General features: G+C 42.6%; 1 protein-coding gene across 3 annotated transcripts in view; it reads left to right on the top strand.

Moving 5' to 3' along the window:
- Window positions 1-212: 212 nt before the first annotated feature.
- Window positions 213-17,846, top strand: part of enc2 (ectodermal-neural cortex 2) — a 55,763-nt gene continuing 38,129 nt past the window's right edge. For 2 of the 3 annotated variants that reach the window (XM_064930206.1, XM_064930207.1), the window contains exon 1: window positions 213-333. Coding sequence is in view for 1 of the 3 variants with exons in the window: in XM_064930204.1 (XP_064786276.1) it covers window positions 5,444-5,507 (64 nt within the window). In the remaining 2 variants the exon portion in view is untranslated. Of the gene's footprint in view, window positions 334-5,389; window positions 5,508-17,846 lie in introns of all 3 variants that reach the window. The other variant, XM_064930204.1, reaches the window with a different exon arrangement.

Here is a 17,846-nt window from a genome sequence, read left to right on the forward strand (position 1 = left end):
TCAAGAGGAAGAGGGCGAAACCCACTTCGTCATTCAATTCGATTGGTGTATTAGTTGTCAAAATCGCGCCCATTTCCAGAAAGGTCTACCTTTATTGGCTGTTGTGCATATTTGCATGAAATAGGTTAACGGGATTGGGTGAGGACACGTCAATCACTTGCAAGCGAGACCACTGGATATGAATTTTTCTGATTTCCCACCTCAGACAGAACTCAGCTGCAGACAAAGTGGCTTGAAAGGACCTCAACTACTAGAGTGAAATTTAAATAATGGCTTTAGCAATTGACCAGAAACTGTACACCTCTTGGGTTCCCGTCTAACAACCATATTTATGTGAGTATACAGTCAAGCGTTATTAATTTACAAATGTTCGTTTATGTGGATAATGTTTGCTAGCTTGTCTGACTAAAGTCTTGACAGAACAGGGGTAACATTTAGCTAGCTAAAGTTGGGTTGTTTGCTAGCTTGCTAACTGTTAGCCTAGCGAAGTGCCTGGTTAGGCTGTTGAATAACTTATTTGCATAGTATAAGTAATTAGCTAGCTAGGTAGATAGATAGCTAAAACAAGGTTACTCTTGTTTCCACTTTGTGGTCACTCTAGACTAGACCCCCCCCTCCCTAACAAACTAGCTAGCTAATGTAACAGGCTACTGTAGTTAGCTTGCAAAGCGGTTTCGGTAGATTACGTTAACTATCTGGCTAACGTTACTCATTTACAAACCCATCGTGAAAGCGCAGACCACGTAGTTTTTATATTTTCAAAATAAAACGATGTTTGGCCGTGGCTATGTCAACAGCCTGGTTAACTTCCCTTACCAATGTGAGCTTTTCCAATCATAACCAGACTGAAGCTATCCTTCAGTGCAACGTATTGGGATGCTTTGACGGTTCGGTCAGTTCGGTCCAATAGCATGTGGAAGCTTTCTAGCCAAGCCAACTAGCTAAGAAACCACATTTGGATGTATTCAACTTTTAGTCCATGTTAACACATCTAAAAAGTACTGACTCAATTGACATCCCCACTCTAACAAAACTGAAAATCCATTAGCATCTGACGTTACCAGTAATTACTGAATCATTGAATATGACTAATTGAATAGCCATTGAAATCTGAAGGATTCTCCCCCACACACACACACACGCACCTTTTGATTACACTTTTTGTTTTCATTCTACCAAATGTTAAAACTGCTGTTGGCTAGAGGTCCCTGAGCTGTTTCAACAGCAGTTGTAGGCTAGGTAATACTTTGTTACCATATTATTTCTCAGACATTAGTTTTATTAGCTAGCAGATTGTAACGGGCTAATGTGATGCTCCATGTGATGTCTTTGGAGATACTGTCTAAATTCTCGATTCGGGTTAACATTTCTTAGAAATGTCTGTGTCCAGTTGCAGGTGGTTTGACAAAAACCAGAACTCATAAAGATATTCAAGTGGAAATGACAGCATTTTAACTACTTTGCAGATATGAAACGCACACAATCATAATATCACATTCACAGTTTATGCTACAAAAACAACTTTTATAGGAGGTTTTAAAAATAGGTTATATTTGATTCAAAATTCCATGAGAGTAAGGCATTGATGGTAGAATATATGGATGCAGTTCAATGCATGATTAATATAATTCACCAATACATTTCTTGGACACCAAAAAATATTGCTGTCAGGTTGTAAATCACAGCTGCCCTGGTACATTGTTTGCTGCCTCCACCCATAATGTATGCACTGTTTCAGTTGAAATCACTCAATATTTTGGACAAAAACGGACAAATGTAACTAAGGCAGTGAATGTCAATACAATCAAACTAGCAAAGGAAATGATCACAAGTCAGTCATAATGGGGCTAATAGGCTAGTGTATCTTTATGTAGCTATTTATTTAACAAGTTAAAAACACAGAGCTTAAGGTTAGCTAGCTAGCTGCTGGGAGGATGACATGTCATTGCAGGAGTAAGTGATTGAGTGACTAACTTTTTTCAGTGGCTACAGCTAGATACAGGTATTATTTGGTTAGCTTGCAAAAAAATGTAAATCGCTTTGCTAGCTAGCTATGCTGAACTTATGCTAACTGTGGATAACAGTCGTTCAACTCTTGTGTTTGTAAATTCACTCCACCTATCTACTCCGATTTTAGAGCACTAACGTCTGAGTGTACCAGAGTGCAGATTAATTGACGAACATGCAACACCTGCTGAAAGTGTCTGGTGTCAGTAAACGTCAGCAAAGAATGTAATCCAATTGTTGCCAGCAGTACAGTTAGTCACTAACATTCTACATAACATGAAAACAGCCTAACCAGCTCGGGCTAGGGCGAGTAAAATGGTCAGTGAGGTGCTCTCTCATTTGTGTCTGGAAGTAGCTAGCAAGCCAGCCAACTTTAGCCAGTTAGCTTGTGTGCTTGACTGCCAATAGTGAGGAACCCTACTCCTCGGCCAGAGCGTCCTGCTATTACAGCCTCCACTCTTCTGGGTAGGCTTTCCACTAGATATTGGAACATTGCTGCGAGGACTTGATTTCATTCAGCTAAAAAGAGCATTATTGAGGTCAGGCACGGATGTTAGGTGATTAGGCCTGACTCACAGTCTTGATGGGGTTGAGGTCAGGGCTCTGTTCAGGCCAGTCAAGTTCTTCCACACCGATCTCGACAAACCATTTCTGTATGGACATCGCTTTGTGCACGGGGGCATTGTCATGCTGAAACAGGAAAGGACCTTCCACAAACTGTTGGACCCACAAAGTTGGAAGCACATAATTGTCTAGAATATCATTGTATGCTGTAGCGTTAAGATTTCCCTTCACTGGAACTAAGGGTAGGCCCGAACCATGAAAAACAGCCCCAGACCATTATTCCTCCTCCACCAAACTTTACAGTTGGCACTATGCATTTGGGTAGGTAGTGTTCTCCTGGAATCCAACAAACCCAGATTTGTCCTTCGGACTGCCAGATGGTGAAGCGTGCTTCGTTGCTCCAGAGAACACATTTCCACTGCTCCAGAGTCCAATGGTGACGAGCTTCACACCATTCCAGTCGACACTTGGCATTGCACATGGTGATCTTAGGCTTGTGTGCAGCTGCTCGGCCATGGAAATCAATTCCATGAAGCTACCGACAAACAGTTCTTGTGCTGACATTGCTTCCAGAGGCAGTTTGGTAGTGAGTGTTGCAACCGAGGACAGACAGTTTTTACTCACTACGAGCTTTGGCACTCGGCGGTCCTGTTCTTTAAGCTTGTGTGGCCTACCACCTCGTGGCTGAGTTGTTGTTGCTCCTAGATGCTTCCACTTCACAATAACAGCACTTACAGTTGACCGGAGAAGCTCTAGCAGGGAAGAAATTTGACAAACTGACTTGTCGGAAAGGTGGCATTCTATGATGGTGCCACATTGAAAGTTGCTGAGCTCTTCAGTAAGGCCATTCTATTGCCAATGTTTATCTATGGAAATTGCATGGCTGTGTGCTCTATTTTTTATAGACCTGTCAGCAATGGATTTGGCTGGAATGGCCACATTCACAAATTTTGAAGGATGTCCACATTTTAGTTTATCTAATTGCTCCGTCGTCCGAAAATGTTTTTAAAAAGATATTCTACCTGGGAGTGTATATGAACAAGTTTTAAGATTTCATGTTGCTAAAATACTCTCAGTTCTACTTTAAATCCATGTTTTGTACCATATTTTTGCATGGGTGTAGATCTTTGTATTGCTAACCTGTACCGGCTAATGGAGCGTCACATTAGCCTGTTACAATCTGCTAGCTAGGTTTGGATGGGAAGTTTGGACTAGCTGCCCACCACCCAGGTTTTGAAGATGATTCATCAGCCGAGCTACATCTTGATGGCTGGCATATAGGGATGTCATTTAAGGTCTCTGTTTAATAATGATCATAACACACTACATACTGTTGATTTTATTTACGTAAATAAGTTGTTCTAAGAAGAAAAATAGATGTTATTTGGCCTCCTACTGCATAATTACAGGTCTACAGAATAATAAGACTAGGAGCGAACTGGGACCTTGGAGACTCAAACTAAAGCTAATATTAGTGCTGCAGTAAAACTAAATAGCCTCATTAGTTGTAGAAAATTGTTTTGTTTGCAATGACCAATGGCATTGACAACACGACTTGGGACAGGGATTTTCCCTTTTCCCAGTCGCACAAGTTCGCAGACCCATTATTAAGTTGGTTCCACTTTAGATAGGAGATTCAGTCCAGAATATAATTATTTCTGTTTTAGATTGTAAGTGCCGCTAATATCATGCTCTAGTCTCTTCTTGCTTTTAGTGTTCTGCTTTTCTCTCTGGTCCATTGGGAACAAGGAGGGCAAAGTGGCCTCTATAACCATTGTTTCTCAGCCTTGAAGGATTAAGTCCCTCCCAACTCCTCATACCCCCACCCCCAAAGATCACCTCTATTCTACTCAGGAGAATCTCATTTTTGAAAGCTGCTGGCTTGAATGTCCGACTCCCTTGAACACATTTTCATTAGACTCACTCACTGGCTGTCAAAGTAGCGTGATGGTTTGAACCCACATGGCCTCCGTTGCACAGATACCAGCCATTTCCCAATGTGCCTTTGGTTCCTGGTCGAGTCCCTGCAGATTGATAGAAGCTCTTGGATATTAGGACAGACTGCAAGCCAGCTGGTGATCCATTAAGCATTACTAACGCAGAGACAAGTTGCCAGCTTCTGACTCGCCCTGAAAAAGCCCCCCCGTCCTCCTCCATCCTCCCTGTCTCTGACATGGAGGAGTAGCACTGGAATACCAACACTCTCTGTGAAAAGATCCTGGAAAGGCATTCTGTCAGAAGGGCTGAGATGTGTACGGAGGGAAGAAACAAGATGGAAAATAGGGACCTTTGTTTCCAGGTTGCCTAGTGGCAATGTAATTTAAAGGTCCCATTCATGTGTGAATGTCCTGGAGGTTAGGTCTAGTCTCACAGTGAATGATTCAGCAACGTCCCGATCCCGCTGGGGTTGACTGACAGTTACTATTGGCAATAACATCAACCACCACAGGAACTCCTTTGGCCATGTTATGGTTACCCGGCCTAAGTTATGTCCGAACACAAGCTGTATTGCTTTTTCCCTTCTGACTTAAAATGCTTAAAATGCTTTGTTTACTGTCTCTGGACGATATGGGCATAAATGTATATCATAATGAAACTGCCGCTGTGTTGGAAGTAAGCTGAAATCCGCCAATATAGACCAGTATTGCAGTTATCCTTCATGTGATATTGATTTATTTTACCTTTTGTTAGAAAATAACTTTTCTTAGGTTGAATAGACAGACACGAAGCCAGTTAGGCAACCCCACAAAGAAAAAGCACAATGGAAATCATGTGTTTTTTTGTTTTTTTATAAATATTTTTTTTTATCACCCCTCAGACGTCACAGCAGCTCTATCAGCTCAGCCTCTAGGGGGACCACTTTTTGGGACCGATGCAGACCCCCCCTCAGATCCTCACTGTCAGTGCCTGCACCTGGGTCAGCAACTTTTGCCGGCGTAAGTGGTACAGGACAATTGGCTGCACGTCCCCCCTCTTCTAGCCCCCCTTGATTTTGGCAAACCCCAACTGTCCACCCTACCGTTCCATGCGTCCCCCTCCCTCCCCTCTGCATCTGCACTGCTTGCTGTGTGCCCCATCTTTTGTGACTGACCCATGCATTGTGTTTCCTGTCAACCTGACATTGTGAATCACCCTTTTGATGTATGTATGTATGTATGTATGTGTGCCTGCCTGCTACCCCCAACCTGCCACAACTGACCCCAAACCCCTCTCCGCTGCGGAATTCAAACTGCATGTCAACACATCGACACGCTGCACGATTTGGACAAAATATTTAAATGCATTTATTTATTTTCAGATATTTGCTGTTACGATTGTATGAATTGCGATTTTTCAAACAATTGGGTGAAAACTTGGTAATTCCATCAGACATGGTTTAAACATGTCAACGCTGATACCGATTTATTGGGGGACAAAAAAAGCCGATACCGATTTAAATAATAATATTTAAATACGTTTTTATATATATATATATATATTACACACACATATTTTGGTAATAATGACAATTGCAACAATACTGAATGAACACTTTTATTTTAACTTAATATAATACATAAATAAAATCAATTTAGTCTCAAATAACATGAATGATTGTTGAAAACAAAAACTGTAATTTCTATATGTAGGAAATCCTATTTTAATAATGGACATGGTAAGAATTGACTACCACAGTGCGAGTCATAATTCCCATGACACCTTCTAGCAGAATCTGAAAAGCGGTTCCTTCATTAATTTATTCCATAAGATATTTTAGATTTGCTTAAAATAAGGTCTGTGTTTCGTGTAAGCTTACACCACCTTGCCAATTTTATAACTGTGTAGATATCCATAGGACAAAGTAACTGATCAATATTGGCTAAATATAAGCAAAGATCATTTTTTTGTAGAGTGGATTTATGAAAATATTTTGACAAACGTTACCTTACCCGTGTAAATTTCACTAGGATATCAAAACGCAGAGGTGGTTTAAGAATGCAAGAAACACAGACCTTATTTGAAGTAGATCAAGACATTCTCTACGGAAGACATGAACGGTAAAATAACGAAGGAACCCCTTTCAAGTTCAGACGCAAGTTATTACAGGAATTATGCTGCTATTTCTCTCTAAACCATATACCTTTTACTATTACGAGCCTGCTGCTGCCTACCACCCCTCAGTCAGACTGCTCTATCAAATCATAGACTTAACTATAATAAACAACACAGAAATATGAGCCTTAGGCCAAATCTGGAAACAATCACCTCAAATAAAAAGTTTATTCCGTTCCGTATTTTATACAACGGGTGGCATCCATGAGTAAATATTCCTGTTACATTGCACAACCTTCAATGTTATGTCATAATTACGTAAAATTCTGGCAAATTAGTTCGCAAAGAGCCAGGTGGCCCAAACTGTTGCATATACACTGACTGTGTGCAATGAACGCAAGAGATGACACAATTGCCTGCTAACCTGGATTTCTTTTAGCTAAATATGCAGGTTTAAAAAAATATACTTGTGTATTGATTTTAAGAAAGGCATTGATGTTTATGGTTAAGTACACATTGGAGCATCTTATGTTATACATATGATGATAGATAAGGTTATTACACCTACATACTTTTGTATATATAGAGTATGTGGACACCCCTTCAAATGAGTGTATTTGGCTTGTAGAAAAAGAGGAAGAAGGGAAGCGCTGCTAAGGTACACAATAGTAGATCTTGGTAGACACAAGGTGCTCTTTGGTAAAAGTTGTAAATTGGTCATCAAAAAGATAGGAGGACCAAGGCAATCTTCATATAATTAATTAATTTTAAAACACCTTTATTTGTATGGCATGTTCAATGGAAACAGTTTTTAATAAACAAAAAAAATATGTATGTGTGTGTGTGTATATATATATATGTGTGTGTGTGTGTGTGTGTGTGTGTTTTCGGCTGCATGGCCTTTGTCAGGGAATTAATTTGTCTATTTCAGCCACAGCTGTTTATTTATTGTCATTTACATTCAGTATAGAGGGAGTGCTTTTTGTGCTACTGTACCCTTTAAACCCACCTGAAATAAATGTAATCTATATAACAATGCAAGGTTCATTTAACAGTAAAATAAGACAAAATATATTTAATGTTAGCCATGAATGCCTGAAATCTATCTTGTTGTAGTTCACCAAGTTATGATGTGACTGTGACTAGGGGTGTTTTGGGGACCGTATTACTGCCACCCTGGCGGTCACGAGTCATGATGGCAGTCAAATTCCATTTCAACGTTTAGTTACGGTAATTAGGCTTCTCCAAGCTCTGATGCTGCTAGGCACTCAGCACTCTATTGTCCCTCTAATCACTTTGACACCAATGCAAATCTAATCAAAAATCTAATCAAACACTTCATGAGAGCTCATGTTGCGCAACATTTCTATAGGATGTGTAGTGGTTCTCAATCCTGGTCCTGGGGGAACATAGTTTTCATCCATGAGCTAGCTAGCTTTTTTTTAATGAACAGCACTGTAGGTGTGCGAGACAACTTTACCAGCATCATAGCATACATCTCGATGAATCGTTGTGACATATGAGTGACAGTGTAATCAATGTGTAATAACTATGTCAAATGTATGAACACATTCAATTATGATGTGCAGTCATATTCAGGTCCTGATTGGTCAACAAGCTTATTTGACGTGTCATAGTGTTATTTGACACGTTTAATAGTATATTGCTTGACACGCAAAGACCCAAACAGCGTTCCATAGAAATCCTGGTTGAGAATGAAATGACTGAACAACAAAACCGCACAGAAAGTAAGTGCTAGAAAGACATAGGTTTTGATTATGTTTTACTGGTAATGGGGACATATGTAAATGCCAACAAAATAACTTTTTGGTGTGTGAGAGCCCTTTATTTTTAACTAGGCAAGTCAGTTAAGAACAAACTCTTATTGACACTGACAGCCAATCCGGGACGATGCTGGGCCAATTGTGATACAGCCTGTATTCGAACCAGGGTATGTAGTGACGCCTCTTGCATTGAAAAGCAGTGCCTTAGACCGCTGTGACCATGTGTGTTTGTTTACTATTTAACTGTACTAGAATGCTTAAAAGGCCGCTAAAATGTTAACTATCCTTTTCTTTGGGCACGGAAAATATCTATCATCCAAAGATGTCATATCGACGCATCACTTGTGAAGACGATTAAATCAAGAATAGTGTAATGGTTGACAATATTAGCCTATCACTTGTAAAATACACTGCTCAAAAAAATAAAGGGGACACTAAAATAACACATTCTAGATCTAAATGAATTAAATATTCTTATTAATTACTTTTTTCTTGACAGTTTAATGTGCTGACAACAAAATCACACAAATGATCAATGGAAATAAAATTTATCAACCCATGGAAGTCTGGGTTGATAAAGGCTGATCGAACTTTGATGTAATGTCCTTAAAACAAGTCAAAATGAGGCTCAGTAGTGTGTGGTGTGGCCTCCACGTGCCTGTATGACCTCCCTACAATGCCTGGGCATGCTCCTGATGAGGTGGCAGATGGTCTCCTGAGGGATCAACTCCTGGAGGGACCAACTCCTGGACAGTCTGTGGTGCAACGTGGCATTGGTGGATGGAGCGAGACATGATGTGCTCAATTGGATTCAGGTCTGGGGAATGGGCGGGCCAGTCCATAGCATCAATGCCTTCCTCTTGCAGGAACTGCTGACACACTCCAGCCACATGAGGTCTAGCATTGTCTTGCATTAGGAGGAACCCAGGGCCAACCACACCAGCATATGGTCTCACAAGGGTTCTGAGGATCTAATCTCGGTACCTAATGGCAGTCAGGCTACCTCTGGCAAACACATGGAGGGCTGTGCGGCCCCCCAAAGAAATGCCACCGCACACCATGACTGACCCACCGCCAAACCGGTCATGCTGGAGGATGTTGCAGGCAGCAGAACGTTCTCCACGGCGTCTCCAGACTCTGTCACATGTGCTCGGTGTGAACCTGCTTTCATCTCTGAAGAGCACAGGGCGCCAGTGGCGAATTTGCCAATCTTGGTGTTCTCTGGCAAATGCCAAACGTCCTGCACGGTGTTGGGCTGTAAGCACAACCCCCACCCGTGGAACTCAGGCCCTCATACCACCCTCATGGAGTCTGTTTCTGACCGTTTGAGCAGACACATGCACATTTGTGGCCTGCTGGAGGTCATTTTGCAGGGCTCTGGCAGTGCTCCTCCTGCTCCTCCTTGCACAAAGGCGGAGGTAGCGGTTCTGCTGCTGGGTTGTTGCCCTCCTACGGCCTCCTCCACGTCTAATGATGTACTGGCCTGTCTCCTGGTAGCGCCTCCATGCTCTGGACACTACGCTGACAGACACCGCTAACCTTCTTGCCACAGCTCGCATTGATGTGCCATTCTGGAGGAGCTGCACTACCTGAGCCACTTGTGTGGGTTGTAGACTCTGTCTCATGCTACCACTAGAGTGAAAGCACCGCCAGCATTCAAAAGTGACCAAAACATCAGCCAGGAAGCATAGGAACTGAGAAGTGGTCTGTGGTTACCACCTGCAGAACCACTCCTTTATTGGGGGTGTCTTGCTAATTGCCTATAATTTCCACCTGTTGTCTATTCCATTTGCACAACAGCATGTGAAATGTATTGTCAATCAGTGTTGCTTCATTCGTGGACAGTTTGATTTCACAGAAGTGTGATTGACTTGGAGTTACATTGTTGTTTAAGTGTTCCCTTTAGTTTTTTGAGCAGTGTATATTATCACTTGTGAATGATACCCAGCTTAATGCAAACAGTGCATGCTTTTTTTGCTACTCTTTCAAATCATAATCACACCTCATGTAGCCTAGCTCATAGGCATATATGTTTCAATTAGGGTTGTATCAACTAAAGTTGCCAAATAACTTCTTCAAATTTAAGCACATTAATACACTTTGCAACGGGTGTAGAGCCTAACTGGCATACATTCGCAGAAAGTCAGTTTCAAGTTTGGGGAAGATAATTTTCATTAATAAAAAGGCACCTGTTGTAATAACAGCAGTACTAGCAAAATCGCAATTGTGGTCACTTGAGATGGGTGTTTTCCCGCGAATGGAACATTCGTATTTATAGCCTTCTGCCATGTGTGCATTGCTGCGCTTATAATGTGAAGAAATAGTCAACATTTTAAGCTTAAACGTTCTCTGTTGCATCAGGGCGCATTGCTTAACGTCTTCAATATAGGGGTCGCTTTTTTAATTTTTGGATAAAAAAATGTTCCCGTTTTTAAACCAGATATTTTGTCACGAAAAGATGCTTGACTATGCATAGAATTGACAGCTTTGGAAAGAAAACACTGACTCCAAAACTGCAAAGATATTATCTGTGAGTGCCACAGAACTGATGCTACAGGCGAAACCAAGATGAAATTTAAACAGGAAATGGCCCAGATTTTGGAAAAACTGTGTTCCAATGTCTCCTTATATGGCTGTGAATGCTCCAGGAATGACCTACACTTTCTTCAAAGGTTTCTGCAATTGATTTTAGGCATATCATTGGAAGATTGACCATAAGAGACTACATTTACCAGGTGCCCCCTTGGTTTTTGTGAAAATGTTGCGTAATCTCCAGCTGCGTTCATTTTTCCATTTGCTTCAGAGGAGAAATGCTATGCTGCTATCAATGATTTATCATCAAATGATTGTGAAAAACACCTTGATGATTGATTCTAAACAACGTTTGCCATGTTTCTGTCAACATTATGGAGTTAATTTGGAAAAAATGTTCAGCGTTGTAATGACTGAATTTTCTTTTTTTGCCAAATGTGATGAACAAAACGTTGTGTTTCTCCTACATAATCTTTTTGGAAAAACTGAACATTTGCTATCTGAGTCTCCTCATTGAAAACATCCAAAGTTCTTCAAAGGTAAATGATTTTATTTGAATGCTTTTCTTGTTTTTGTGAAAATGTTGCCTGCTGAATGCTAGGCTTAATGCTATGCTAGCTATCAATACTCTTACACAAATGCTTGTGTAGCTATGGTTGAAAAGCATATTTTGAAAATCTGAGATGACAGTGTTGTTAACAAAATGCTAAGCTTTTGAGTGAATATATTTCTTTCATTTGCCATTTTCGTGAATAGTTAACGTTGTGTTATGGTAATGAGCTTGAGGCTATGATTATGCTCCCGGATACGGGATTGCTCGATGCAAGAAGTTAAAGCAGGTTTTTTGATGCTAGTGGTTGTATTCATTTGGCATCTAAAAAAGTAAATGTGGACAGTTCTTCCAATATCTTCAATATGTGCCTCGGAAATGGATAAGGACACGTGTAGTTGCTTCCCGGATGTGTGTCTTCTCTTGTAGCCTGTTAGCTCTGTCACGTGATCAGGTCTTTCTATGTGAGTGAGAGTGTTTTTTTAGGGGGGTTATAGCCTCAAAGGAGATGCAGCTGGGAAATTTGAGGCATTATCAAGTGCTTGACAAATTGTGAATGAGAGACTGATGAAGTGTGTACAGCCTGTGCAAACAAAACAAAGCAGAGCTCATGACTTTCATTACTTTTTGTAATCATCATTAGTCGCATCATGCAGCCTTAGAATGTATTAAAAATCAAAACATATAGCTCAACATTTGTATCACAACTAATTTTAGATAAACTCTAAATTTAGCATTAATTAAGGAGTAGCTGTTTCTTAACCGCTCAACAAAGAATTGCTGCACGTGCACACTGCCTCAAATCGTTTGGAGAAAATAGAATTTATATTTTTCAGCTATGTTTGATTGTATTCTTCGTACTATAAAATAATTCCACAGAATTCTAAGCAAATCTTGTCTGCTTAATGAGCTAGTGTAGCCCACAGCCATATGGCATAGCCAGATCAGGACCTAACATAAAGACAACGCAGAGCATGCTTTTCTGTTCCTTTGTTCCTTTTCTTCATATCATGTTTCTTTAGACCTGTCTAAAATAAATCATGGATTCATTGTGATGGTGTAGGCTATATTACATGGATTTATTCGACTTTTTAAAATGTAGATTTTCCAAAGGACTGCATCAGTGGCTTGTAAGGCTATGTGTGGAGGCCAGGAGATGCTAAATGTGTTTATGTTAATTAACAGTCAATTCCCATGAGACCGGCAGTTATTTGCTTGACAATCACTGGCTGACAATTTCATGACTGCCACAGCCCTAACTGTGACATGCAGGCACAACTGCTAGTGTGAAAAACACATTTTTAATTGGCAAAAAAATAGTCATTAATGCCCATGAAATATGCTTGCATGTCCATATATCAGTACAATAAAGTATTTTTACTTATCTGAGAAGGTCCAAACAATATCAGGGAAATGTGTTTATCTGAGTTTTTGGCTGAAATTCTTTTTGCAGCTTTGAAATTGGTCACTAGTGGGAACTTAGACAGTTGTGTAACTTAATAATAAAACATCTGGTTGGGTTAGAATAAAAGCTGTTATGGATACAATAACCAGATGAATTGGTTGAAACATTAAACAGCATAAATATTGTTTTAATTGAATCCAAAGATGGAAGTGGGCTTAATGGGTACGCTTATAAGCAGAGCACAGCACTTAATTAATTCATATTTCCTTTTTTTACCTTTTGAGTTCTTAAATAACCTAAGTTAACCTCTTACATCTATGGGGGCGCTATTTCATTATTGGATAAAAAAACGTGCCCGTTTTAAGCGCAATATTTTGTCACAAAAAGATGCTTGACTATGCATATAATTGACAGCTTTGGAAAGAGAACACTCTGACGTTTCCAAAACTGCAAATATATTGTCTGTGAGTGCCCCAGAACTGATGCTACAGGCGAAACCAAGATGAAACTTCAAACAGGAAATGAGCAGGATTTTTGAGGCTCTGTTTTTCATTGTCTCCTTATATGGCTGTGAATGAGCAAGGAATGCGCCTGCCCGATCTATCGTTTCCCCAAGGTGTCTGCAGCATTGTGACGTATTTGTAGGCATATCATTGGAAGATTGACCATAAGAGACTACATTTGCCAGGTGTCCGCCCGGTGTCCTCCGTCGAAATTGGTGCGTCATCTTCCAAGCGATTCAGTGGAGAAAGTAAACATCCACGAACAATATATCAATGAAGAGATATGTGAAAAACACCTTGGATTGATTCTAAACAGCGTTTGCCGTGTTTCAGTCGATATTATGGAGTTCATTTGGAAAGCAGTTAGCCGTTTTGATGACTGAATTTTCGTTTTTTTTTTTTTGTACCCAAACGTGATGTACAAAACGGAGCGATTTCTCCTACACGAATCTTTCAGGAAAAACTGAACATTTGCTATGTAACTGAGTCTCCTCATTGAAAACATCCAAAGTTCTTCAAAGGTAAATGATTTTATTTGAATGATTTTTTGGTTTTTGTGCAAATGTTGCTGGCTGAATTCTAGGCTTATAGCTATGCTAGCTATCAATACTCTTACACAAATGCTTGTTTAGCTATGGTTGAAAAGCATATTTTGAAAATCTGAGATGAGTGTTGTTAACAAAAGTCTAAGCTTGAGAGCAAATATATTTATTTCTTTAATTTGCGATTTTCATGAATAGTTAACGTTGCGTTATGCTAATGCACACGCGCTAAGCAGGGACGATTCTGATTGGCCAGCATGCCATGCAGATAGTGAAAGTGCCTGCTTGTGATTGGTCAGCATCCATATGCATGCAGGAAGTGGATGTATGGTGTCTAGTGCATTGGAGGAGGTACCATAGTCTAGTTTTTATTGTATTAAAGAAGAAAATCTCAGCCTCTTGCAATATGGATATTGAACATTCTATCTGAATTCAATTAGTCGTGCAACAGTAACACACACTGAGCTGCTGCTATGAAATTCAGTTGCTGAAATGGGGCTTTTATATACTCTTTGTTGTCTGATGTTAGTTTCCAGGGCCTTTTAGTTAAAATAACACTTGATCCTGTGGGGATTTGAGCGTCACAATGAGGTATAAGTACTAACAGAGTGAGAAGCAGTGTACACCCCACAATATTTCACCTCCGTTAGGCTACAGGAGGAAAAGCAACCCATTCTAATGAATATTGAATGCAATATCTGCTTGTCTCGTCTTAGAATGACCTCAATAATTGAATGCTCTGTGGTATAATGGTTTGAAAGCTCCGGTTTGTATGAATGAATGTTCCACTGCATGGTGGATGTTGAGGGCAAGGGAGAGAACCACAGTTTTTTTTAAAGGGATGCTAACTGTTGACCATTAATCAACTGTCTCAAAACTCTAGGTTTGCTGATATGCTCTGAAGCAAGTGCCAAGGAGTTCGCTAAATAGAATTTAATATGCTTGGAGGCCATAGGTGAGACATTAAATAGGCTGGATAATGTATCTACTACAATTGAATGAATAGGATAAGGCTACTTTCAAGTCCCCCCCACAAACTCTTAACAAGGCTGTGCTTTATGAAGGAGATTCAAGTGGATTGATAGCATAGAATAGCTGAGTATCAGTTTCTGCTAGGTTTGTCACAAAAAAAAACAATTTTACAAACAATACATTACCAGGACAAGTATCACAATACCGAGTAGTATCAAGATACCACAGTGGAGAAATTCAGTGGCCTAGCATCCAGCTCGCCCCGTCCCCCGGAAGCTTATTCATGTTTTCTAAACGTTCTCCAAAAACCTGTCATTGAATTCACACTTCTACTCAATACAGCACATTGAATTCCGCTCCAGCCATTACCACGAGTCCATCCTCCCCAGTTAAGGTGCCACCAACCTCCTATGATATACATGCATAATGATCTGCATATCCTTGTGTCGGTAAGGGGAAGACACGGCACAAAACCGGTTTCACTCTTTAGTTAACACTCTCCCTCCCTTCCTCACACCCTCTCCCCCTCCCCCTCTCCCGCTCCCTCGCTCTCTCTCTTGCTCCCTCGCTCTCTCTCTTGCTCCTCGCTTCTCTCTCTTCGCTCTTGCTCCTCGCTCTCTTCTTGCTCGCTCTCTCTCTTGCTCGCTCTCTCTCTTGCTCGCTCTCTCTCTTGCTCGCTCTCTCTCTCTCTTGCTCGCTCGCTCTCTCTCTTGCTCGCTCTCTCTCTCTCTTGCTCGCTCGCTCTCTCTCTTGCTCGCTCGCTCTCTCTCTTGCTCCCTCGCTCTCTCTCTTGCTCTCTCTCTTGCTCCCTCGCTCTCTCTCTTGCTCCCTCGCTCTCTCTCTTGCTCCCTCGCTCTCTCTCTTGCTCGCTCGCTCTCTCTCTTGCTCGCTCGCTCTCTCTCTTGCTCGCTCGCTCTCTCTCTTGCTCGCTCGCTCTCTCTCTTGCTCGCTCTCTCTTGCTCTCTCTCTTGCTCGCTCTCTCTTGCTCCTCGCTCTCTCTCTCTCTTTGCTCGCTCGCTCTCTCTCTTGCTCGCTCTCTCTCTTGCTCCCTCGCTCTCTCTCTTGCTCCCTCGCTCTCTCTCTTGCTCCCTCGCTCTCTCTCTTGCTCCCTCGCTCTCTCTCTTGCTCCCTCGCTCTCTCTCTCGCTCTTGCTCTCTCTCGCTCTCTCTCTCTTGCTCTCTCTCTCTTGCTCGCTCTCTCTCTTGCTCGCTCGCTCTCTCTCTTGCTCGCTCGCTCTCTCTCTTGCTCGCTCTCTCTCTTGCTCGCTCTCTCTCTTGCTCTCTCTCTCTCTGCTGCTCGCTCTCTCTCTTGCTCGCCGCTCTCTCTCTCTTGCTCGCTCTCTCTCTTGCTCGCTCTTGCTCTCTCTTGCTCTCTCTTGCTCTCTCTTCTCTCTCGCTCGCTCTCTCTCTCTCTTGCTCGCTCTCTCTCTCTGCTCGCTCGCTCTCTCTTGCTCGCTCTCTCTCTCTTTGCTCGCTCGCTCTCTCTCTCTTGCTCGCTCGCTCTCTCTCTTTCTTGCTCTCTCTCTCTCTTTCTTGCTCGCTCGCTCTCTCTCTTGCTCGCTGCTCTCTCTCGCTCGCTCTTCTCTCTCTTGCTCGCTCTCTCTCTTCTTGCTCGCTCTCTCTCTCTCTTGCTCGCTCTCTCTCTCTTGCTCGCTCTCTCTCTTGCTCGCTCTCTCTCGCTCTCTTGCTCGCTCTCTCTCTTGCTCGCTCTCTCTCTTGCTCGCTCGCTCTCTTGCTCGCTCTCTCTCTCTCTCGCTCGCTCTCTCTCTCTCTCGCTCTCTCTCTCTCTTGCTCGCTCTCTCTCTCTTGCTCGCTCTCTCTCTCGCTTCTCGCTCTTGCTCGCTCGCTCTCTCTTGCTGCTCGCTCTCTCTCGCTCTCTTGCTCGCTCGCTCGCTCTTCTCTTGCTCGCTCGCTCTCTCTCTCTTGCTCGCTCTCTCTCTTCTCTCTTGCTCGCTCGCTCTCTTGCTCTCTCTCGCTCTCTCTCTCTTGCTCGCTCGCTTCGCTCTCTTGCTTGCTCGCTCTCTCTTGCTCTCTCTTGCTCTCTCTGCTTGCTCGCTCTCTCTCTTGCTCGCTCTCTTCGCTCTCTCTTGCTCGCTCTCTCTCTTGCTCGCTCTCTCTCTCTTGCTCGCTCGCTCTCTTGCTCGCTCTCTCTTGCTCGCTTCGCTCTTCTTGCTCTCTCTTGCTCGCTCTCTCTCTTGCTCGCTCTCTCTCTTGCTCGCTCTCTCTCTTGCTCGCTCGCTCTCTCGCTCGCTCTCGCTCGCTCTCTCTCGCTCTCTCTTGCTCGCTCTCTCTCTTGCTCGCTCTCTCTCTTGCTCGCTCTCTCTCTTGCTCGCTCTCTCTCTTGCTCGCTCTCTCTCTTGCTCGCTCTCTCTCTTGCTCGCTCTTGCTCTCTTGCTCGCTCTCTCTTGCTTGCTCGCTCTCTCTCTCTTGCTCGCTTGCTCTCTCTCTCTTGCTCGCTCGCTCTCTTTCTCTCTCTCTCGCTCTCTCTCTTGCTCGCTCTCTCTCTTGCTCGCTCTCTCTCTTGCTCGCTCTCTCTCTTGCTCGCTCTCTCTCTTGCTCGCTCTCTCTCTTGCTCGCTCTCTCTCTTGCTCGCTCTCTCTCTTGCTCGCTCTCTCTTGCTCGCTCTCTCTTGCTCGCTCTCTCGCTCGCTCGCTCCTCTCTCTTGCTCGCTCTCTCTCTCGCTCTCTCTTGCTCTCTCTTGCTCGCTCTCTCTCTTGCTCGCTCTCTCTCTCTTGCTCGCTTCTCTTGCTCGCTCTCTCTTTGCTCGCTCGCTCTCTCTTTGCTCGCTTTCTCTCTTGCTCGCTCTTGCTCTTGCTCGCTCTCTCTCTTGCTCGCTCGCTCTCTCTCTTGCTCGCTCTCTCTCTTGCTCGCTCTTGCTTCTCTCTCTGCTCGCTCTCTCTCTTGCTCGCTCTCTCTCTTGCTCGCTCGCTCTCTTCTTGCTCGCTCGCTCTCTCTC

The sequence above is a fragment of the Oncorhynchus masou genome, chromosome 22 (assembly GCF_036934945.1).
Source record: "Oncorhynchus masou masou isolate Uvic2021 chromosome 22, UVic_Omas_1.1, whole genome shotgun sequence".
In the NCBI taxonomy this organism is placed as follows: Eukaryota; Metazoa; Chordata; class Actinopteri; order Salmoniformes; family Salmonidae; genus Oncorhynchus; species Oncorhynchus masou.